Raw genomic sequence first — 19,561 nt, 5'->3', positions numbered from 1 at the left:
GTCATTGTGCAGAGTACAAGTACAGAGACAACGAAATGCAGTTAGCGTCTAACCACAAGTGCAAAAAGGAGTGAAGTGCAGAGTATGTAGATGTAATAGAACAGTATAGGTAAATATATACAGCAGAGTATGGGGTATTGGGGGGGTGGGCAGTATCGTTGTTTGTTTGGTTGGTTATCACCGAGGTGTAGAGTTCAGTAGGGTGACAGCAGGGAAAAAGCTTCCCCTGAGCCTGCTTGTCCGGTACGGCTAGACAAATGGTTTGTGTATTGTTTGCTCTCTTATTTATAAAAAAAATTCTGCCAACCATTGCTCGATATGTCCTCAACCTTTTCATTGTTCTCTGAGCACAATGACAACCTGATCTTTCTATCCCTCTATCAAATTGGTAGTAATGTAAATTACAGGTTGCCTTTAAAAAGTACAAATTCAACTAAGCTTTTTGTTTACAGTAGTATGATATCATTTAACATAAACTCATGCTAACCTGCCACAACGATCAAGGTGGAAGGACTCATGATGAATCCGTTCTTCGTCAGAATTAGAAGGCAGAAAAGCAGCCATTTCATTTCTGAAGATAAGGGCTCATAACACCGGTTGTGGGGAAGGGTGTGCCTCAACACATTGCTAACACAGCACCAGCCACAGGCATTATGACATTCATGGGGGTTGAATTTCCTCTTAAAAGCATACACCAAACGTCCCTTTAATAACAAATAACCCATGGCAGTTGACTTAAGAACAGGTAGGCTGTGTTTACCTTTCACTTAGCAAGACAAATGACTCTGTGTGAGGGTGTGGGTATCTTCTACAAACACATTTTGAGTGTGGAGGTTAATGATAAAGCATGTCTTCGACTTTAGCTCTTTTTAAGATACAAGAGGAGCCCAAATCAAAATGTACTTTTATTCTAAATTCATGGGTCTGTTTTGTGGATTTGAAGCACTAAATACATCACACTGTGTTGTAAGCCGGTTTGAAATGTAAATGTAAAATGATCACTGTGGTCACAGTCAGAGCTGTTTCTCTGTCCGACGTTCAGACCGTCCCCTCAGGATGTGACGACATCCTTTCAGCTAAATATCTGTATAGGCCTATGTGGCAAGCAATCCATGCTTCATAGAGGGATAATCTCCTCAGTGAGCAATACAACTCTGCAAAAGCAAGATACAGCTAACGCACAGTATACGACTGTGACTCGGGTTTTGTGTGCATGTTTGTTTACAGTATGTTCCTCACTAAGAAGCTCATCTGAAATCCTACCGTTGTTCTCAAACAAATTTCAGATGCTGGAGTAATGTCTCAGATCCTAAAGGACTATACTCCAACTGGCCAGAGCTGAGTTTCCACCTTTGCATGAAGGAAAATACAGTGGCCTTGGTTGTTATTTTGTGCTGCCATCTGGTGGGCTTTGATCAAAACAAATAGCTCTTAGTGAGTGCGGCTGAAGGACAACACTCAGCAGTGGGTGACTAGATGTGAGGAGACACCAATAACAGACATAACAGAACTGGCTTTCTTCTGTCTTTGTTTTCAGATAAAGTTTAGATAAAGTTTTCACAGTGCAAGACATTATGTCTGATGTCGTCTTAAAGTGAAGTTCCTATTTGTAGTTGTGAATCCAAGTGTTGGTCCACTTTTTCTAGAAACCCAAAGCTTTATTCCTATGGATTTGCTGAATGGTTATCACAATCACTGATCAATTGATTGCTCATCACTGTCTTGTCTCCTCGAGACTTCCCCTGGAATCAGTCGTGACCTGTGAGTCTGCCCTGCTGCCCCTTCGAAAACTCAGTCTGGCGGAGGCCAATGGGTAAAGAGAGAAATGCTGCCTTCAAAAGCTGTTGGAAATTTGTTAAATGCCAGTCCTCTCTCAAAATGAGCAGCGAAGGGGTGAAGAGATGTTAGCAAACGTGACACCAAACCAGCAAGGAAGATGTGACAACCTAGACTGATCCAACTACACACTGCCAAACAAAATAAGTTGTATATAGACAGAGTTGGTGCTGTTTTCAGTGTTTTGTTATCAGGCGTCTCTGTTTCAATGTTAAAAAAAGACACCTGTAGCGTGTTTCCTCCTCTGGATTCTCCTCTAGACCAGAGGATTTAATAACTAAGAATACCAAAAAAAATGTATTTGCTGGTGTCACTGTAGGGCTGTAGAAGTTCTTTGGCAAAAGGAATTATTCTACAATATGCAAGAAATACAGGTGCAAGGCTCTAAAAATGGCCCGCGTCTACCGTTAAGGATACCAGGGGTTTTGTCCTCTGTGTTGTTTCAAAAAGTATGTCGGCCGTGATACTTTTGACAGTGTTTAATTCAAACTTGTGCAATATCTTCGTGCAATGCTACTCCCCCTGTTCTGCAGGACACAACTGTATCGGTGTATGGTTGTATATATTTAGTTTTCTCTCTCCTTTCCCCTTTGTCGGACGATTAAAGGAATATCTTATTTTAGGAATATCTATACCTTCTTCTGCTGTTGTGCTGCTGTATAATTTATTTTAAAAAATCTATTTTTATTTCATTTTACAAACACGCCTCAAATTAAAATGACCTTTCGGCTAAAAGCTACCGACACCCCTTTCCCCAATGACAGCCTGTTGACATTGGGCATGTCCGAGGCGGCCGTGAAGGCAGCACGAGCCCCACATAACACTCCTCCTCAGCACCAGGCGCAGAGGAGCAGCCCGCCGCCACAGCTCCCCCCTGAACAGGATTATCCTCATCTCCGCACGAAGTCGCCTAATGCAATCAGGAAGGAATTGCAATAGTCGGGACGCAGACATTGATCCGTAGGACAGAGCTCGGACGAGGAGAGAGATGGATCTCTGCTCTTCACCTGGTCTTTGTTGCGTGTAGCAACGCCTGACGCCGACGAGACGATCGTCTATAATGTGACAGCTGCTGTCGTGTTTTCATCGAGTTCGGCGAAACTTCTTCTTCTTATCGTTATTGTTTTGGTTTTTAAAGCTCTAGCACCATGGTGAAATACAACCTGGCGTTAACTTTTCTCGCCGCGGCTCTTTGGCGGGTCGGCGGCGAGCCGCAGACTCTCTCTTCTCCCGCGACTCACTTCAACGCGACATCGCCATCCATCACCAGCGGGCACGCGCTCGCCAACATCACAGACGCCGCCGTGGGATCGCGGATGTCCTCCCTGATGACGCATCTCCCCGCTCTGAAAAACATCGTCATCTTCATCTGCGTGCTGACGGCCGTCCTCATCACGTGCCTGGTCATCAGAGTGGTCAGGTAGGAACTGGTCCCTCTTACGCCTGCTATGTAGCTTTAACAACAACAACAGCAGCAACAGCAACAACAGCGATGCACAGTGTGATCGTGGTGATCGTGGTGGTGGTGATGATGCTGATGCTGGTGTCTCTGGTGATTTAATCGATTATTGTTATCAGGCTCCACGTGACAGTGGCAGCCAAGAGGAACACGGTCTGGGCCTGTTGACACTGTCTCCACTGGGACCGTGACAGTGCTTCTCGTGGATTATAATCTTTATGTGTCTGCGACCTGTGAATCGTGTCAGTGACACAAGTGATCATGACCATGGCCCTTTGCATTGATCACATACCATCATTTTAGGTGTACAGTATTCATGTTGTATGGTAGGGCTGCAACTTAAGGCTATTTTCATCATTGAATCCTCTGTTGATTATTTTTCTGATTATTAAATTAATATATTTTTTAATTGAATCATGAAATCAGACTGGAAAATGCCCCGTTAACAAGTTCCCAGAGACCAATGGGTTCATTATATTGCCTTACAATGAAACATGACATGAACAAAAAAAAAGACAAAATCGTTACATGTAAGAAGCAAGAAAATGAAATTAATACGGTGGTAAGAACTTACAAAATTGATCTAAGTAGCTTATGCTCTTTTGTTCAATCAGCCAAAATGGTGTGATCGTATTTTATTGTGCTCATCTCCTATCTCTCATTGTTTTCTTGATCTCACAGATCTGGGAGACGAATCAGAAAAACACGAAAATATGATATCATAACCACGCCGGCGGAGCGCGTTGAGATGGCCCCGCTAAACGAGGAGAATGACGACGAGGACGACTCGACACTCTTTGATATCAAATACAGGTTAGTTTTAGTGTCATTTTCTTTTCTTTCTTATGTTTCTACTGCCCTGATGAGAATGACTAAACGTTCTAATCATATCGAAGAAGTTCGACCCCTGATTCCCTATGGATTCAGTGGACATGCTGACCACTGTGTGTGATCAGGGCGTCATAAACTTCTCATGTACACAGTAGCTTTATCTCTAAAGGAATGCTATCTATATTTGTCCCTGTGGACTAGTTTTTGTAAGATTTTGACTCCATCCAGTGCAGATTATAAAAGTATTCTATTACGCTTTTGTACTTTGAAATTGCCCACTATTAGTCTTTTCTTTTTTCTCACTGCCTCTTCTTATCTCACGTGTTACAACGGAAGTCATGAAATGTTTAAACCTTGATTTGCCTATGTAAATTAACCCATACTTGGCAGCAAAGTGCGAAGTACTGAGCTGCAATACAAAACCAATGACACAGAATGTGAACCATTTGAATTTGAAGTATGCATTCAAAAGTATTGACTCTGATGAAATCCAATGTTGACAGTAGGTTTCACCCTTCCGTCATTTCAATTGTTCTTTGACACACAAACACTTCCTCAAAGGAAGGTATGACGCCCTGTTTTCCTGAATTTCTTGACTCCCAAGTCAGACAGGACTCTGCGCAGGCTGTGTGCTTGCCTCCTCACCATATGTGAACAGGAACACCAGATCATTTTTTTTGGGAAAGTAACTTTGAGTTTTCCCCCTTTTTCCTTTGCAGGTGAATCCCAGCGTGGACATCCATATCTGATGACTCCTGTTTTGCCCAGGACAACTCAAATGGTTTCCCATATTTTTTTTGTGGTCAAGTCTAACCAAATCAGCAACTTTATATGCTGCTTGTGCATGGCTTTGAAAGAAAAAATCTGTGCTTAAAAGACTGGAGCAACATGGATATCACCGTTTGCTGCTTTACTGACACCTCCGTCAAGTCGCCCAATTCTTTCCATTATATTGAAGATCAGGATGTTTCTGTTGGGATTTTTCCCGAAAACTCATTCAGCTGTCAGGCTGTTGGTAGCTCGTGGTTCTTGTAGTCACTTCCATATCAATTAAACAACATTTAATATTTTAAATTGCCTCACAGTTAATATCATTTACATTGTTTTTTAATGCTTGAGCTACAGTATAAAGTCTGTGGACTTTAGAGTTTATGTAGGAATCAATACCTGCTTTGAAACCTACTAGAAATCAGGGTCAATCTCACCTTTTTCTGATTTAATATGTAATCTTTGAATAAATACTCGGTGGCCTCTCAAGTCAGTCATCAGCTGATGCACAAAAACGTTAACATGCAACAAATATTGTGCATAAACTTTATTCAAATGTCAAATTTGCACACTCCGAAGAACCTAGTTATTTACACTAATTGATATTTTTAACTAAACTTTAATACCAAATATATCTATCGACTAACCACTTTATTGTGCATATATACTGTTGAAGGCTTTCTGTCCTCATGGAGTAAATGTATAGTTTTTGTACGGTATGTTGTTTAAAAAAGAAAGAAAACATTCCTATTTTGCTGCTATCTTAGCTGGAGTTTGAAGTTTTCAAATTTGATTAAAAATCGCAAAGAAGAACTGTCAGTATATATTTGTAAGGTGTTTATGGAATATATCCATATGCTGTGAATGTGAATGCTGCCATCTGTTGTGATCAGGTGTGTTCGATCATGTTTAAAGGTTTCTAAAGACTGAAGTGAAGTTGCGATTCTAACATGCACAATGTGCACCCAGTGTCTTAAGTAGAATCAAAACAACGACCATACAATGTCAAGTTGCTTGATGTAGAAATTAGTCACAAATCTGGTGAGGCCAGACTTTTTGTGTGAGCAGCTACAGGTTGTCCAGTTATTATTTATAATCCCCCACAATGACCTCCATTAATGGCTCACTGACCTTGGTAATGTTTGCCTTTTTTTCCCCCTTAAGACTTGTTTCACTTTGCCATGCAGACCTTTGGTAAAGAGGGTCTCTGTTTCTTCAATTTCTTCCTTTTCCCCAGCGATAAAACAAAAATAACAATAGCTGGTTTGTTATATTAGTTATATCTTTAACTCAAATACCAAATACACAATAATTGACCAAAGGTGTCAAAATAAATTCTAGGAAAAGCCAGAGGAGAGTCCATAAAACCTCCCTCGTCTCTGTGCTCCCTAAATGTAATTACATCCGCCTGACGATGCAGTGGACCCAGATTATGTTCAGTAAATGTGAGTGTGGGTGTTGGTGTTGTGGGTGACCTTCTGTTTAAATCCAAACTGTTATTTGGTAGTGCACTATGTCCAACAGGTGCAGCTGTTTTCAAATGACCTTAATCCCTGGTTATATAAGGGGGGAAAAAAAGAAAAGAAACTGCATGGACTGATCTCCTACAACCTATTCAGTCTACAACATTGATTGTTAAAAACATCTTATTGTAATTTGCAGAAGATTGGGTACATGTACTGTCATCGTTTAATATATGTTGTATATGTTAATCAAACTTTCAACCACATTTTTTTACATAATGTTCTTCAGTATACCTGTATCAGACTGTCGACTATAACGTGTTTATTAATTGGACTATATGACCACTGTTCATTCCAGTACTGTCATGTTTAACTTTAGTCTTTCACTGCAGGTCCATTTTTTGTGCCTCTGCTAATTTAGTCTTAGGCGATAATGTCACCCTATACTGTTATCCTCTATCATCTCAGCAATGTTTTTTTTATTTTATGTTATCTTTGTGTGTGTGAAATTGTGGGGGGAAAGAACTAATGTTAAAATGCTAATTCTGGACTTTACTGTAACTTAATCATTCGCTACATAAAGTTCCTCTTGTAAAATAAATCAAAGTGAGTGTGGTAGTTATTTGAAGACTGTAGCTAATTTCTTAAATCCCACATTTGGACAAAATGCATTAAAACGTTAAAAAAAAGTCCGTTTTATTTTCACTACTGAAATAAAACGGCTTCTTTGGAGTGATTTAAGGAAGAAGCTTGAAGTTAGTTGGTTTTTTTCCCATTCAGATCTTTTGTGTATTTCCTCTTTCACAGAAAAGTAAATTCACATTGTCATAAACGTACACTTCACATGTCCTTGAGTCATCCAGAATATATTAAAAACTAACATTTTAAATATAGTCAAGTTGAATGCATTAAGACAGGACACACATTCAAAAGCCAATATTTGTTTGCTGGAATTTCTACAACATACAGTATACATGAGGAAAAGTATGAGTAAACTATACAACACAATCCCCTCAGTCTCACAGCAGACACTACATGCCAGGAGAAGGTTTTCTAAACCAGAGTCTGGGTTAATTAACTTAATCGCGTTGGTCACAACGGGAGCCTGTTTTCGCCGAGCGCAGACAAGCTTTCACAAATAAACCTTTCATTGTTTCAAGCTGCTGACGTCCCTGGTGCCACTTTGATGTCTATTCTTAACTGAACTGCCAACGTAATAAGGACAACATCCATGTCAACAGGCACATCCTGTCAAAACAACACTTTCATGGACAAATCACATGGCTGGGAGAACATGAGAGGCTACTTGTTCAGCTGCAGGGCTCTTGGAATATTTCAATGTACCGGGGGGGGGGGGGGGGGGGGGGGGGGGTACAGAAGAAGTACAAAAATACAAACAGAATGAGCATTAAAACTGACAATTATGTGAAAAATCAGTCTGGGAGTGACCTTCTAATGAGAGTTTCTTCTCTGGCCACAACTAAAACAAGTCTGCAGACCTGCAATACAATAGATTTTTTTTGCACATTCTGTTTAGGTATTTTTTAAAGTTGCTATTCATATCTGGAAGTGAGTAACATGTTTAAGAAAATCTATGTAACTCTGTTTTTCCAGACTCCCCACCCTGTTAAAATACCTTGGATAAACCCTGGATAATGTATTTCTGGGCACGTGAATGGTCCAGGTTTAAATGGTCCAATCTCAATATTATAGGCACAAATACCGGCAAGGTCATCAAATCCACAAATGTCTGCATCAACATCGCTCTACAAGTATAATTCAAACACCATGTTGATTGAATAAAGGCTTTCAACTCATCAGCTCTTCCTCCTCTCAGGGTTATTGCACTGAAACCATTGCTTACTCTGTTCAGGAATTACTCATTTAAAGCACATTTACAGGGCTCATTTCTTACAGCAGATGTAAGAATATCACCGATACATTCATAATTCTTTTTAAAAAAAAGCAGAGCTCCCTGTTACTACCACCACAACTACAGTCTGACCTCACTACTAACATTCACTGGTGCATAAACAGGGCTGGTGTTCTTTTGAGAAGAGTTTACAGAGCAGGTTTACTAAGTCTGTGTAAACACACTTATGTGCACAGCTGGTACACTCCTTTCTTTATTCTCACAGAAGTTGAGCAAAACCCAACATGCTTCTCTCCGTTCACCTGGCTCCCGAGGTCACCCTACATTTTCACACAGCGGCTCCGCTGCACTTTTTTTCTGTGGCCCTATTTTGAATTTTTTTCTCATAAATTACCTGTTTGAACGTGTGCACCCTTTAAGGTACTTAATAAGAAGCTACAAAAGCATAAAATATCCTCCGTCAGAGGGAAAGATAAATATCAATTTTTGAAGAAAAAAAAAATACTCAAAGGGCTGTTTTAACAGTTGACCCACATTTCTTTCTTGCGTCATCTTTCTCTCTCTGCATAAGTGCTTCCATCTTGTGGCTCAACCTGAGACTCACACAAACCCTTCATTTCATCAGCTTGGTGAGCCTGTGACATTCAGGGTAACAACACACAACACACCCTGAATGGCGCCCTATCATATCCTTAACTGGTAATATTAATTAATGGCATCTCATGACTAATTAACCCCCCACCCCACCCCACATATATATGTGTTTTAGATCATAGATACAAACCGTACTGGGAACCTAGTTTAAAATTGGCTGAGAAAAAACGGTCTCATTGCCATAGAAATCTCACTAAAAGGTAAAACACACCAGTGAAGCGAATCACTAAAAGAGCTCCAGATAGAAAAAACTGTTCATTCCAATTACTGAAAATAAGTTAATTCAAGTTTCAAGTACAGTTACAAGAAAACTTTCCTCAGTCCGGACAACGGTTTCCATGGCAAGCTCCCATCCGGCTATTTGCTCTGGAGCTCCGTCTGCGGTCTCCTCTGCTCATCACAGGTCCCAGTGTGGAGCCGGAGCGCCCCCTGTCTGTGCAACGTGCTCAGGGTCCTGAACTCCAAAGGCATGGTGTGCGGACTGGAGCTGGATGTGTACTCATACTTCAGAGTATCGTAGTAGTGGTATTTAACTGGTTTGCCCTGTGGGTCGAGGGGAAAGGGCCAGAAGCCGTAAAGATGAATCTCCTCACAGAAGCGAGTGGCCATCGTGTACATGAGGAGGCCAGTGGTCGGACGCTTGATGTGGACATTGTTGGTCAGCCAGTACCTGTTGACGGAGAGGTACAGCGTTCCATTAGTTAGGAATAAACGGTTCAAGGTCTCCAGAGCTCTTTTCGAGTTAGCACACTGAAGGCAGTATTCAAGAGGAAGCAGCACTTCTCTTCCTCAGCTTCTCCCTCTGGCTTTTCATATGAAGCCAGACATACAGTATGCTGGAGCACAGAGAGGAGCTGAATTCTAAAAAAAAGTCCCATATGTGAAATCCAGAGCTTACTGGACACGTGTATCGGCTGTAGCCTAATTAACCGCCCTTTCAAGAACCGTCTGCTCACAGATAATCAATTAGTGACTTAATTATCTTCTTCTTTTCCTCAGTGGATGCAGGAAATAAAAAAATCTATAAAAGTCCAGTAGTCCTAAAACCGTATCTCTTGGCTCCTGCTGGACCATTCATTGATAAGCAATTCAAATTCTAACCCTCCTCTGGTTGCAGCTTCTCAAATGTGAGGATTTGCTACTTAGCGTTTTGGACGATTTTCTGATTTATTAATCAACGGATGAATTAAACAACAACAACAAAAACAATCTTTACAGCCCTATTCTTAACATGGAAAAACTATTTTTTTCCACATCAAAAATTCAAAACATACTGCCTCACAAGAGTATTCCTTGATACCAGTGCAGCCATAAGCACAGGAAAGAAGTAGTTTTTCGATCGGCCTATAATTTCAAGACAAAGACATCAGGAATAATGGAAACTATGCAGTGAAAATTCTATTTGTCTCACCACATTGACAGAGCTTTGACTGTAAGCAAAGCACCTCCCGAAGGCTGAAGTGTTTCCTGGGCGCATAAGTACTTTTACTGCAGCAGATTTTTAATAACAATATTTTATAATAATAGTTTTGTAATCAGAGTTCAACAGGCTGCACCTGCAGCTGGTCGGTGTGTTGCGGTTCTGTCGTCCTATATCACGATATGAGATTGTGGATGTTTGTATCAGGGTTTCTGTCTTGATTCACGAATCATTACGCCTGAAGTGACCTCTCTGACCTCCTGTGACAGCGTGATACCACTTCCTGCCCGGAGGAGCAGCAGCTTCACTGCCCCAATTGTCCTTTCCAGTCACTGCCTCATTTTTTCCAGCCTCGATGCCATCACCGCCCCTCCCAGCAATCCCAGCCTCTCTGTGGTTAGCGCGGAAGGTCGTGTTGAGATGCAGAGGTTGTACTATTTAAAGCAGTTCACGTGGCGTGAAGGGCAAACAGTGGGCAGGTTCATAACGCAGCCAAACACTACGGCAGGTGAAAAGCATCCCACCAACCAGAGAAAATGAGCGAGGTGATCCGACATGGCATTTGGCTGGATTTAATATGAGCGAACCCTTTGTGTTGTAGTGGCCACACGAGGATTTAAAGTTCAGCCATACTGAGAAAAAGGACAAGGTCAGAGGGAGCATTCATCAGGCGCCTCAACAAAAAAGGACGAAAGAATGCATTTCACCTGCAAGAAAAACAAAATCTGGCAAATTATTTTCTCTGGTAAAACACTGATCTCACAGACTGTTAACTACCAAAATCATGGCCCCGTGCCCTTTGCAATACCGAGTGTTAGTTGGGGCATACAAAATGCCATAATGTGGTCACTGACCAGCTCCGGTTGTTAGGTTTTTAATGAGGCAGGAAAGCTCCAGAGCAGAGTGTGGCTGTGATGAGAGAAGCTAAGACAGCAACAACCAAAAAATGCAGAGGCATTTTAAGCTTGTTCAAAAAAGATCCTTGACCAGTTCTAAGAAAAATCAACACATATTAAAAGGACTTTACAAAATGTACACACCAAACAAGTCCTGTTAAATCACAGCTTAACAGCTTTGCTTAACATCTGTGCTAAACCTGAGCATCAAGCAGAGGCTCGAGAACAACAGAGTCCAAATAACAATTTGGAGTTAACAAATGAGCATGGAAGTTGATCTTTACATTTCACAATTTACATTTTCATAAACGTAGACTTTGAATCAGTGACAACATCGGCGTTAAAGGTCGAGAATGAGCACGGACTGTTTTTCAGAAAAGCAGCCTGCATTAAAAGGAATAGTGTGGGAGAATAATTGAGGAAAAACACTTGTTTGCTTTCTCGGTGCCAGTTAGATGAGAAAATCAATAGCAGGAGCAACAGTTTATCCATCTCCTCAACTTCTCGACAGCATCGCTGCTGGTTGCCAGGCAACCTCACCAGAAGTCACTGCACCAGCTGTCGTTTGCCTGGAAATAAAGCATGCAACAATCTTTTTTTCTCAACATGGTAGTAGGAAAAGAAATGTTAGTCGGCCCACCACTTCGACGCACACTGAAAGATCTCAAGATGATAAATCCAACAAATAATTTCCTTTAGCGCCATCAGGAGGCTGATGTGCAGTTCGAATAGAACGTCTCAATAGCTATTGGATGGATTTATCATGAAATTTGATGCACGCATTCATCATGTGTCCTCAGAATGAATTCAGGGCAAAATTCCAATTTGTCCTAAGTTCCGAACAGCCTCATGAACTTTGTGCTATGGGATGATTACCAAACGTTCGCATGCTACCACGCTAAACTTAGATGGGGAACATTGTCTACATTTATACCTGCTAAACATTATCATGTTAGCATTGTTGCTAGGTCGTAGACTACTGGTCTTTATTTCTTGGTGCTGGTAGGTAGAATTACCTCCTACAAGGAGGATATGTTTTCATTAGCCGTTTGTCTGTCTGCTACTACTGAACGGATTGCCATTAAATTATGTGGAGGGGGTGAAACATGATCCTGCAGATTAGAGTTTGCCGACCCCTTGGTTATGCCCCTCACAGGCGGGCCTGTGTTGCATCTTACCCTCTGACGGCGTGGAGAAGGCGCAGCGAGGGGAAGGCGGTGCGCACATCCACAGTGTGCAGCAGGATGAGGCGGAGGGCCCACTCCACGCGCTCCTCCCCGCCCTTGGCCATGAACGCTGGGATCCACAGCACGCTGCCGCTGAGGCTTTGAAGCCGCTGCAAGAAGCGATCCCTCCACTCCTCACTGACCAGGTCCTGGAAGGCCCGCTGCACCACTGAGGGGTTCATGGTCACCAGGTTGGTCCGCCTCCCCACGTCCCGGGAGTATTCCTCCACTGGTGCCAGGTTACACCTTGACACAAGTAAGCACCGGTCACTCAATATCGGTGCAACCAACCGTGACATTATTTCCTTTAGGATCTTAAACCTATCAAAGCATACAAACATGAGGCAAGCAGGTTAACAGCTTCTCAATTAGGACCATGAGGAGCTGCCTACAGTTTCATCGAGACAGGTCCATCTTGTCGTTAACTCTGCTAATCACTTCCAATTTACATTTGGTGACTGATAAAATCTATGACCACTCACGCATTTGACATTTGTCTTCTAATTAACATACACAGAGGGGTGCAGTGCCCGAAATGTCTCTGTGCGTAGTGAACTCATAAGACAATTAAGAAGAAATGGGATTTCAATGGACTCTTGCTCCTGGCTGGTGCTGTCTCACCCTGAAGAATTTTAAGAGACTTAGTACAAAGGCAGCGAGTGGAGCCTGTTCCTTCCTTTGTCTTGTTAAAACTAGGACAAGCAAAGAGGTAAGGGGGTAAAGGGGATACGACAACCCCAGATATTGATTTGGTTATTTTGAGCAGCTAAAGAACTGTTATGTGTGGTAGAAATATGTCTCATGATTTATGAGCAGAACGCATAATTAATAGGCCACTTTGAATAGATTGTAATTACCTCCAAACAATTTGCAAACATAGCCATTTCCTTTACCAATTAACTCTTTAAATATTTAATCACATGCCTGTTAAAACACAGGACAGTTTCTTTCAATAAATAACAAATATTTCTCAGAGAAGCAGAGCGTACATGCTTTAACAAGAGTGTCCATGTTTCAGAATTGCAATGTAACATGAGATGGATCCATTGTTTTTGGAATTGATCCTTCAGTCGCCAGTATCCATACTCGAGACAAGACTTTAAGCTGCTTTCAGACGTGTACCGATGTGTGAGAAGGCAAATGTCCGCAAATGTTGCTCCGGACATTTTCTTATTTCCTGCCAGACCCTTTTTGAAAATGTTCGAGCGAGCCCATGTGAGAACACAGCAGGAAAAACTCTGCAAGATTCATGACATGTGAGTGGACACTCTACCCAGGCGTCACTTGAATGTTCTGGAAACGTTCCTTCAGTTTTGAATGTGTCTGGACCCGACAATCTCCTGTTGTGAGCCTCACATGTAAAAGGCAAAGTCCGGAAATTGTCCAGACCCAATTTTCCGGACATTTTCCAAAGTTCATGTCTGAAAACAGCTTTAGTTTCAACAGTATTGACTCTTTACGGATCAATCTGCCTTCTCTCCCTGGAAACAGTTGGCGCAGAAATTACACCTATAAATTGGACAAACGTTCACTATCTGTTATTATATATTTTTTTAAAGTTCTAATAAATTACTGGAGTGAAGCAAATTATCCCTTGGTGTTTTTGTAACACTGAGCTAAACTCATTTATAACTAGTCCCCCGAAACACGGTCAGCCTACTTTTTGGAAACCAAGCACAAGGAACTATATTTAGCCGAGACATTATCTCCCCATCTCATACATGAATGCCAGAGCAAATTCCTCAGCTTCTCCAAATGCCACATCCGCTGGCGTCTGCCTTCAGCCAACCATTAGCGCCATGCCCTGGCATTATTATCATGCTGCTACAGTCTCCACATAATAAGCTCTCCTCATCAGCATCACATCGAAGCTCTTAGGAAAAACACAATGACAACAGAGTCAATTTCAAATTTAAATAAGGGACATTGACTCTTTGAGGCCTGTTCAGCGATCAATCAATAACCTCAATCATCACAAACAGCTACTTCCTGTTCCATTCACACAACACTGATTCATTGTGGGGGGATGTTTTTTCCCCCCACAATAGATACAGCACCTCTGCAAATAGGGCATGTTTTGTTAGACTGTTCCTACCTGGACACGGAATCCCAACCAAAATACTTCATGTGTATCTTCCATTATAATAAACAAATTACGTTTTTTGTCCGGTGACAACTATGAATAGTGACAAATAACCCACTCAGTGACTCTTTCGCATACAAACACAAAACAGAGCTGGCTGACGGCTTGGCAGAGTTCTCCGGCAAAATGAGAGCAGGACCCCTGAGAGCACCGGTGTTACTCTGGGAAAAAAGGCTCAATGTGTTCAAAATGTCAATTTCATGTATAATCATGCATTTAATTGCTCTCGTTCTGGCAGTTTGTTTCCAACTGAAAATTATCAAAAGCGGTGACAGTGTGTGACTGTAGAAAAGTGCCATTAATATAATTTCAGCTGTGTGAGCGCCAACTCGAAAATCTGAATCAAGAGATTATTATCATTCCAGTGTGAATTATACTCTTGGTAAAAAACTTCTTCGCTCATCCATTTTAATAACATTCAACCTGCAGGTTTTATGATTTATTTCAAGAGGACGATTTCCAACCCTGAAATGACTTATTCCGTTTCTGTGGGTAAAAAGAAAATACCTGATAACAAAGTCGTGAGAGTCAATCTCGGGTCCACAGCTGCTGTTCAGCAGGATCCCCGAATTACCCACAATGGCACAGCGCCTGTGGTGCTGGTTCTTCATGGGGGATGCAGTCGGCAACAGACGGTAGAGGTTCTCCGAGATGTTTGTGGTGCTGTGGCGATCGAAAACATAGTGGATGATGTCTCCCGGTTTCAGAGTGCCCTTCAGAATCGAGATATCTCTCTCGGGATCGAGGAACCTCAGGACGTTCTTCCTGTGAACGAAAAGAGAAGATGTAGACTAGTCATGAAAGACTGTGCTTTAGTGAGGTGTAAAACCTTGCAGAGATTATTGTGGAGGAACGTGAATGTGCCTGATGTGGTTGGAGAGGGTCTTGTTGAAGGTCCAGTTGTTTGACGAGAGCTTGGCAGTGGTATTGTAGCTCGGACGACGGTCATTTGAATCTGTGCAGGAAGCAGTCGGATCCTCGGGTGCTGCCGTCTTTCTGAATGAGGAGGGAAAGTCATGTTACTGACACACAGAGTGTATCTTTACATTTCTCATCAATCACAAACAAATCGTTTGTTATTTGTGTGAATTTCTGCTCTTTTCTTTCAATTAGAGGGTTTGTTGTACTTTTTACTGCACTAAACTTCATTGTCATCTTTAGTTAGCCAGGTACATTGTACATTAAGTTTTAATACGCAAAGATCAACTTAAATATTAAACACAATGTATTCTCATGAATCAATCTGCCAGTATAATACAGTTGTTCAAATTGTTCAATTTTCAGCATAATAAATGAGTACTTTTAATACTTTAAATACTTTTGGTGACAATTGTTATGTCCTCTTAATAAAGAACAATTATACATGCAGGACTTTTCACCTTGTATTGAAGCATTGTGCACAACGGTGATACTGTTACACTGGCTGCGAATGGCTCACTGTGTTGAAAAGGCTGCAAAGGAATCAAATGACCAGTGCCAACTGAAAATTACAGTATATGTGGAGACCAATTGGCTCCCTGCTGGTGGTCTGTAGGTCTGTGTGTGTGTGTGTGTGTGTGTGTGTGTGTGTGTGTGTGTGTGTGTGTGTGTGTGTGTGTGTGTGTGTGTGTGTGCGTGTGTGTGCGTGTGTGCGTGTGAGAAGATAATTGGATTTCACACCGGTGTGGTTTAGGCATCAGCCTCTGCGAGTTCGCCTTCTTTGAATGTCCAATATTCCTAGGATAAAAAAAAAGAAGAGAACTGAGATTGAATTATGAAACACACACTGCAGCCTGAGTTGTTGCTTTAATAATGGACAGACGCTGCACATCCTTCCTGTAATCAGATTTTGCAACATTAAACTGTATTCGCTGACAGGCGTGCTGCCCATACTTCCTTTAAGATACAGGGGAGGTGAAAGGCACACATCAAGGTATTTTTAGAGCAACCTACCAAGGGCCCATTTGCTGATGTAATGAGGAGAAATGTGGCCTTAATGGAGCCCCATTATACTGTCAGGAGGTTTTCTTTTCACAGGGAGGTGAGCAATCTTTCCAGAGCAGTGTTGAATGCACCAGCCAAGACGCCTTTACAGTGAGCTGGCTGTATCTAAATTCAGATTAGTGAGCATCAGTCAATTTCGCATCCATGGCCACATCTGATGAAATCCTGACAGCTGTCTGAGGCCGAAACAGAGGAGCGCTGCCCCGACAGATGAATTCATCATAAATGTATTACACCGCATTTATGCAGACGTGCAATCGGTCCTGGTTCTTCTGCCGCGGTGAATCACAAACCAATATGACCTCATTAGAAAGTGAGCCACAGTCGGGTAATTGCATCCCAAAACTAAATGGTCTTCCTGAAAGGGAAATGTGAGAAATCCTACAAGATTCACAGAGTGGTGGGGGGAGAAAAGAAGAAAAGTCATGTTGTTGCCACCAAGGTAGCACAGCATCTTCACAGCTGTGAGGGTAATAGTGAGAACAAGAGGAGGATGTTGCACTGGCCAGGCCTGGTTCGGTTTTTTCCATGTGACATAAAGTATTTTTCGATGCAAAGTCAAGAATGAAAGTACATTTCCTTTTGCAGGTACAACACGCAAGAAGTGGGGCAAGTGTGACAAACGAAAAATAGAAAAAGAGGACAGCCTCTTTTGTTGGATCTCTCTCTCTCTCTCTGTGTGTGTGTGTCTCCCTCAGTGTAAATGTATCCTATCCCGCATGCCGGCTGCTGCAAGACAAATAGCCCAAACCCTTGGAGACCCCAGCAGGCTGCTGTCTGAACAGCTGCTCCTGCTGCACCCGAGTGTTACAAATGAAGAATCAAACCACACACACACACACACACACACACACACACACACACACACACACACACACACACACACACACACACACACACACACACACACACACACACACACACACACACACCATCCAGTTGAAATAAACTCATTCATTTCACTTATTGGTTCTTTCTCTCGCTCTCTCTCTCCTCCTACTTAATCTATTAAATCCTCTCGAGGGGGGGGGGGAAGGGAAAATGAACCTGCAGGACAAGAAAACAATGGATACACACTCTCGGGCACCGTGCGTGGCTAAACGACGGCGGGCTACTTACGCAGTTTCTTCCTCCACTTCTGCAAGATCGTCCACGATCAGGACCACCACCAGCAGCGTCACCAAGCCGAACAGCAGCGTGCGGACCACGAGCGGCATGGCTGAGGAGTGGGGGGCTGCAGCCGGGGCTCCCTCCGCTCAGCAGGCGCCGTGTTCCATTCACCTTGTTGCGTTTGCCGTTTCACGAACCCAACACCCGCGCGGTCATCTCTCCCTTTGTTCCGATCGCCTGCCGAGGCGTCGGCCGCGGTCCTCTCCTCCTCCTCCTCCTGCTCCTGCCCGCCTCCCCTCGGGAGGATGGTCGCCGTGCGTCTGTGGTGTTTTCCCCCGGCGGCCGCCGCTCCGCTGGTTCCTCTATTCCCCGGTCAAACTTTGGAAGCGTGCACTCACACGGAGCTGCCAAGGGGCCGCGCGGCGGAGACGAGGAGCCGAGCACATGGAGTCTTAAAGGCGCAGGGGCCGCCGCCTCCTCCCCGTCTCTTCGCACCGGACACGGGTTGATTCCCCTCCTCCCCCCTCCCCCCCGGGGATAGGGCCGGCTCCTTGAGAGGACGAGGTGCACAGGTGAGCGAGGCAGGTTTGCACCAAGGAGACTCGCATCCGAGCACAGAGGGATCGCGAGAGTCCGGCTTCATCAACTGCGGTGTGTGTGGCCTGATGTAGCCTACGTTTTAAAATAGAGGTCAAACTTTAGTTCAGCATGAGTGGTAATTAAGTGGTTAGTGCAAAAAAAAAAAAAAGCTCATTACTTTGCACTGTACAAGAAAGTTTTAAGGTTTATTTTTTTTTTTTTGCTCCACTACATTTCCGCTTTAGTGTCTGGTTCTTTGTACATTTGACAAAACATATGATACAATTGTTAACTGTCTGAGCCCGAACCTGTGGTATGCGACAGACAATGCGTCGGGTTATAGAAGTCCTCATAACATGTGATCAGTCGATGCAACTTACGGTTTGTTTTGACGACATGCTAACACTTGCGCTGTTCCAGGCTTCCGTGTAGCGCGGCCTGGAACTTTGGTGTCTTTTCGGAGACTTTGTACATCACGTCCATGATGATAAATCCAATATTGAATGATTATGATGATCATTTTTATACCGTTTTTCAAGACGTGAGAAGCGACTGTTGTTGTTGTTAGCGAACTTCTAGCTGTCCATTTTAGATCCACTTGACCAATCAGAGGCTTTGTTACAGATTTGTACCAATCAGGCGCTGTGTTGTCGACTGGGCGAAAAAACAAAGATTTTACACTGAAAACAAGACCTCTCACTCTTCCTGTTTACTCCTACTACCACTGACACTCCTCTGTCTCACTGCAGACAGGAACTGCTTTGCAGTTTTTGTGACTTTTTGGGTTGAAAAGTCAAAGGACTTATTTGTAGAAAAATGTACATAAGTTTTGATTTGCATTATTAAGAATGTTTTGAATTTTTCCCCCCTCATAGCCAACATCTTCATCATTGTTGTTAGGTGTGTCATTATAATGAATGTCTGTGAGTTTTATTTGTATGGTCATATAACTATTTATACATCCATGTGATATCACTGAAGCATACACATACATTCTGATAGCCTGGGTTGTCCTGAAAAAAACAGATGTACTGTATATAACTTGACTGTACATTACAGGGTTTAGGTTTGACAAGCATTATTACACGAGGTGACTCGGCAGACCAGAAAATAGGAAAAAATGGCTTAGGGTTCAGAGGGTTAAGATTGAAGCAGTGGTCAGCATCTCTTTTGTCAGTGTGTAGTCGAGGCCCAGCTGTTACATTTCAGACGAGTTATGAGCAATTTCATTCAAACACTATCCACTTTTTTTTATGTTTTGAAGAATAAAAATTTGCCATTATTTCCTTAAAAAAAAGAAAATGTCAGAGAAAAGTGAAC

General features: G+C 42.6%; 2 protein-coding genes across 2 annotated transcripts; one reads left to right on the top strand and one right to left on the bottom strand.

The window, feature by feature from the left end:
- Positions 1 to 167: 167 nt before the first annotated feature.
- Positions 168 to 6,958, top strand: fam174b (family with sequence similarity 174 member B). Its single transcript, XM_035642934.2, has 3 exons — positions 168 to 3,256; positions 3,977 to 4,108; positions 4,846 to 6,958. The coding sequence occupies exons 1-3, from the start codon at positions 2,985 to 2,987 to the stop codon at positions 4,847 to 4,849; spliced, it is 408 nt and encodes a 135-aa protein (XP_035498827.1). The 5' UTR covers positions 168 to 2,984; the 3' UTR covers positions 4,850 to 6,958.
- A 752-nt stretch (positions 6,959 to 7,710) lies between these two features.
- On the bottom strand, positions 7,711 to 18,837 carry st8sia2 (ST8 alpha-N-acetyl-neuraminide alpha-2,8-sialyltransferase 2). Its single transcript, XM_035642932.2, has 7 exons — positions 18,622 to 18,837; positions 17,672 to 18,334; positions 16,229 to 16,285; positions 15,434 to 15,565; positions 15,077 to 15,334; positions 12,379 to 12,672; positions 7,711 to 9,554 (listed from the first exon to the last, which is right to left on the bottom strand). Exons 2-7 carry the CDS (start codon positions 17,767 to 17,769, stop codon positions 9,242 to 9,244), a joined length of 1,152 nt encoding a protein of 383 aa, XP_035498825.1. The 5' UTR covers positions 17,770 to 18,334; positions 18,622 to 18,837; the 3' UTR covers positions 7,711 to 9,241.
- Between the last annotated feature and the right edge of the window lie 724 nt (positions 18,838 to 19,561).

The sequence above is a fragment of the Scophthalmus maximus genome, chromosome 7 (assembly GCF_022379125.1).
Source record: "Scophthalmus maximus strain ysfricsl-2021 chromosome 7, ASM2237912v1, whole genome shotgun sequence".
Lineage (NCBI taxonomy): Eukaryota > Metazoa > Chordata > Actinopteri > Pleuronectiformes > Scophthalmidae > Scophthalmus > Scophthalmus maximus.
The sequence above is the reverse complement of the archived record's forward strand: the minus strand, read 5'-3'. Positions and strand labels throughout refer to the sequence as shown.

What these genes read in the sequence shown, in the direction of transcription:
- fam174b (XM_035642934.2), top strand. Translation starts at nt 2,985, where the DNA reads ATGGTGAAATACAACCTGGCGTTAACTTTTCTCGCCGCGGCTCTTTGG. An exon ending in CTGGTCATCAGAGTGGTCAG is followed by an intron (nt 3,257 to 3,976) that starts GTAGGAACTGGT and finishes TTGATCTCACAG; the next exon opens with ATCTGGGAGACGAATCAGAA.
- st8sia2 (XM_035642932.2), bottom strand. Translation starts at nt 17,769, where the DNA reads ATGCCGCTCGTGGTCCGCACGCTGCTGTTCGGCTTGGTGACGCTGCTG. An exon ending in CTGATGCCTAAACCACACCG is followed by an intron (nt 15,566 to 16,228) that starts GTGTGAAATCCA and finishes CTCCTCATTCAG; the next exon opens with AAAGACGGCAGCACCCGAGG. An exon ending in TCTCACGACTTTGTTATCAG is followed by an intron (nt 12,673 to 15,076) that starts GTATTTTCTTTT and finishes ACTTGTGTCAAG; the next exon opens with GTGTAACCTGGCACCAGTGG.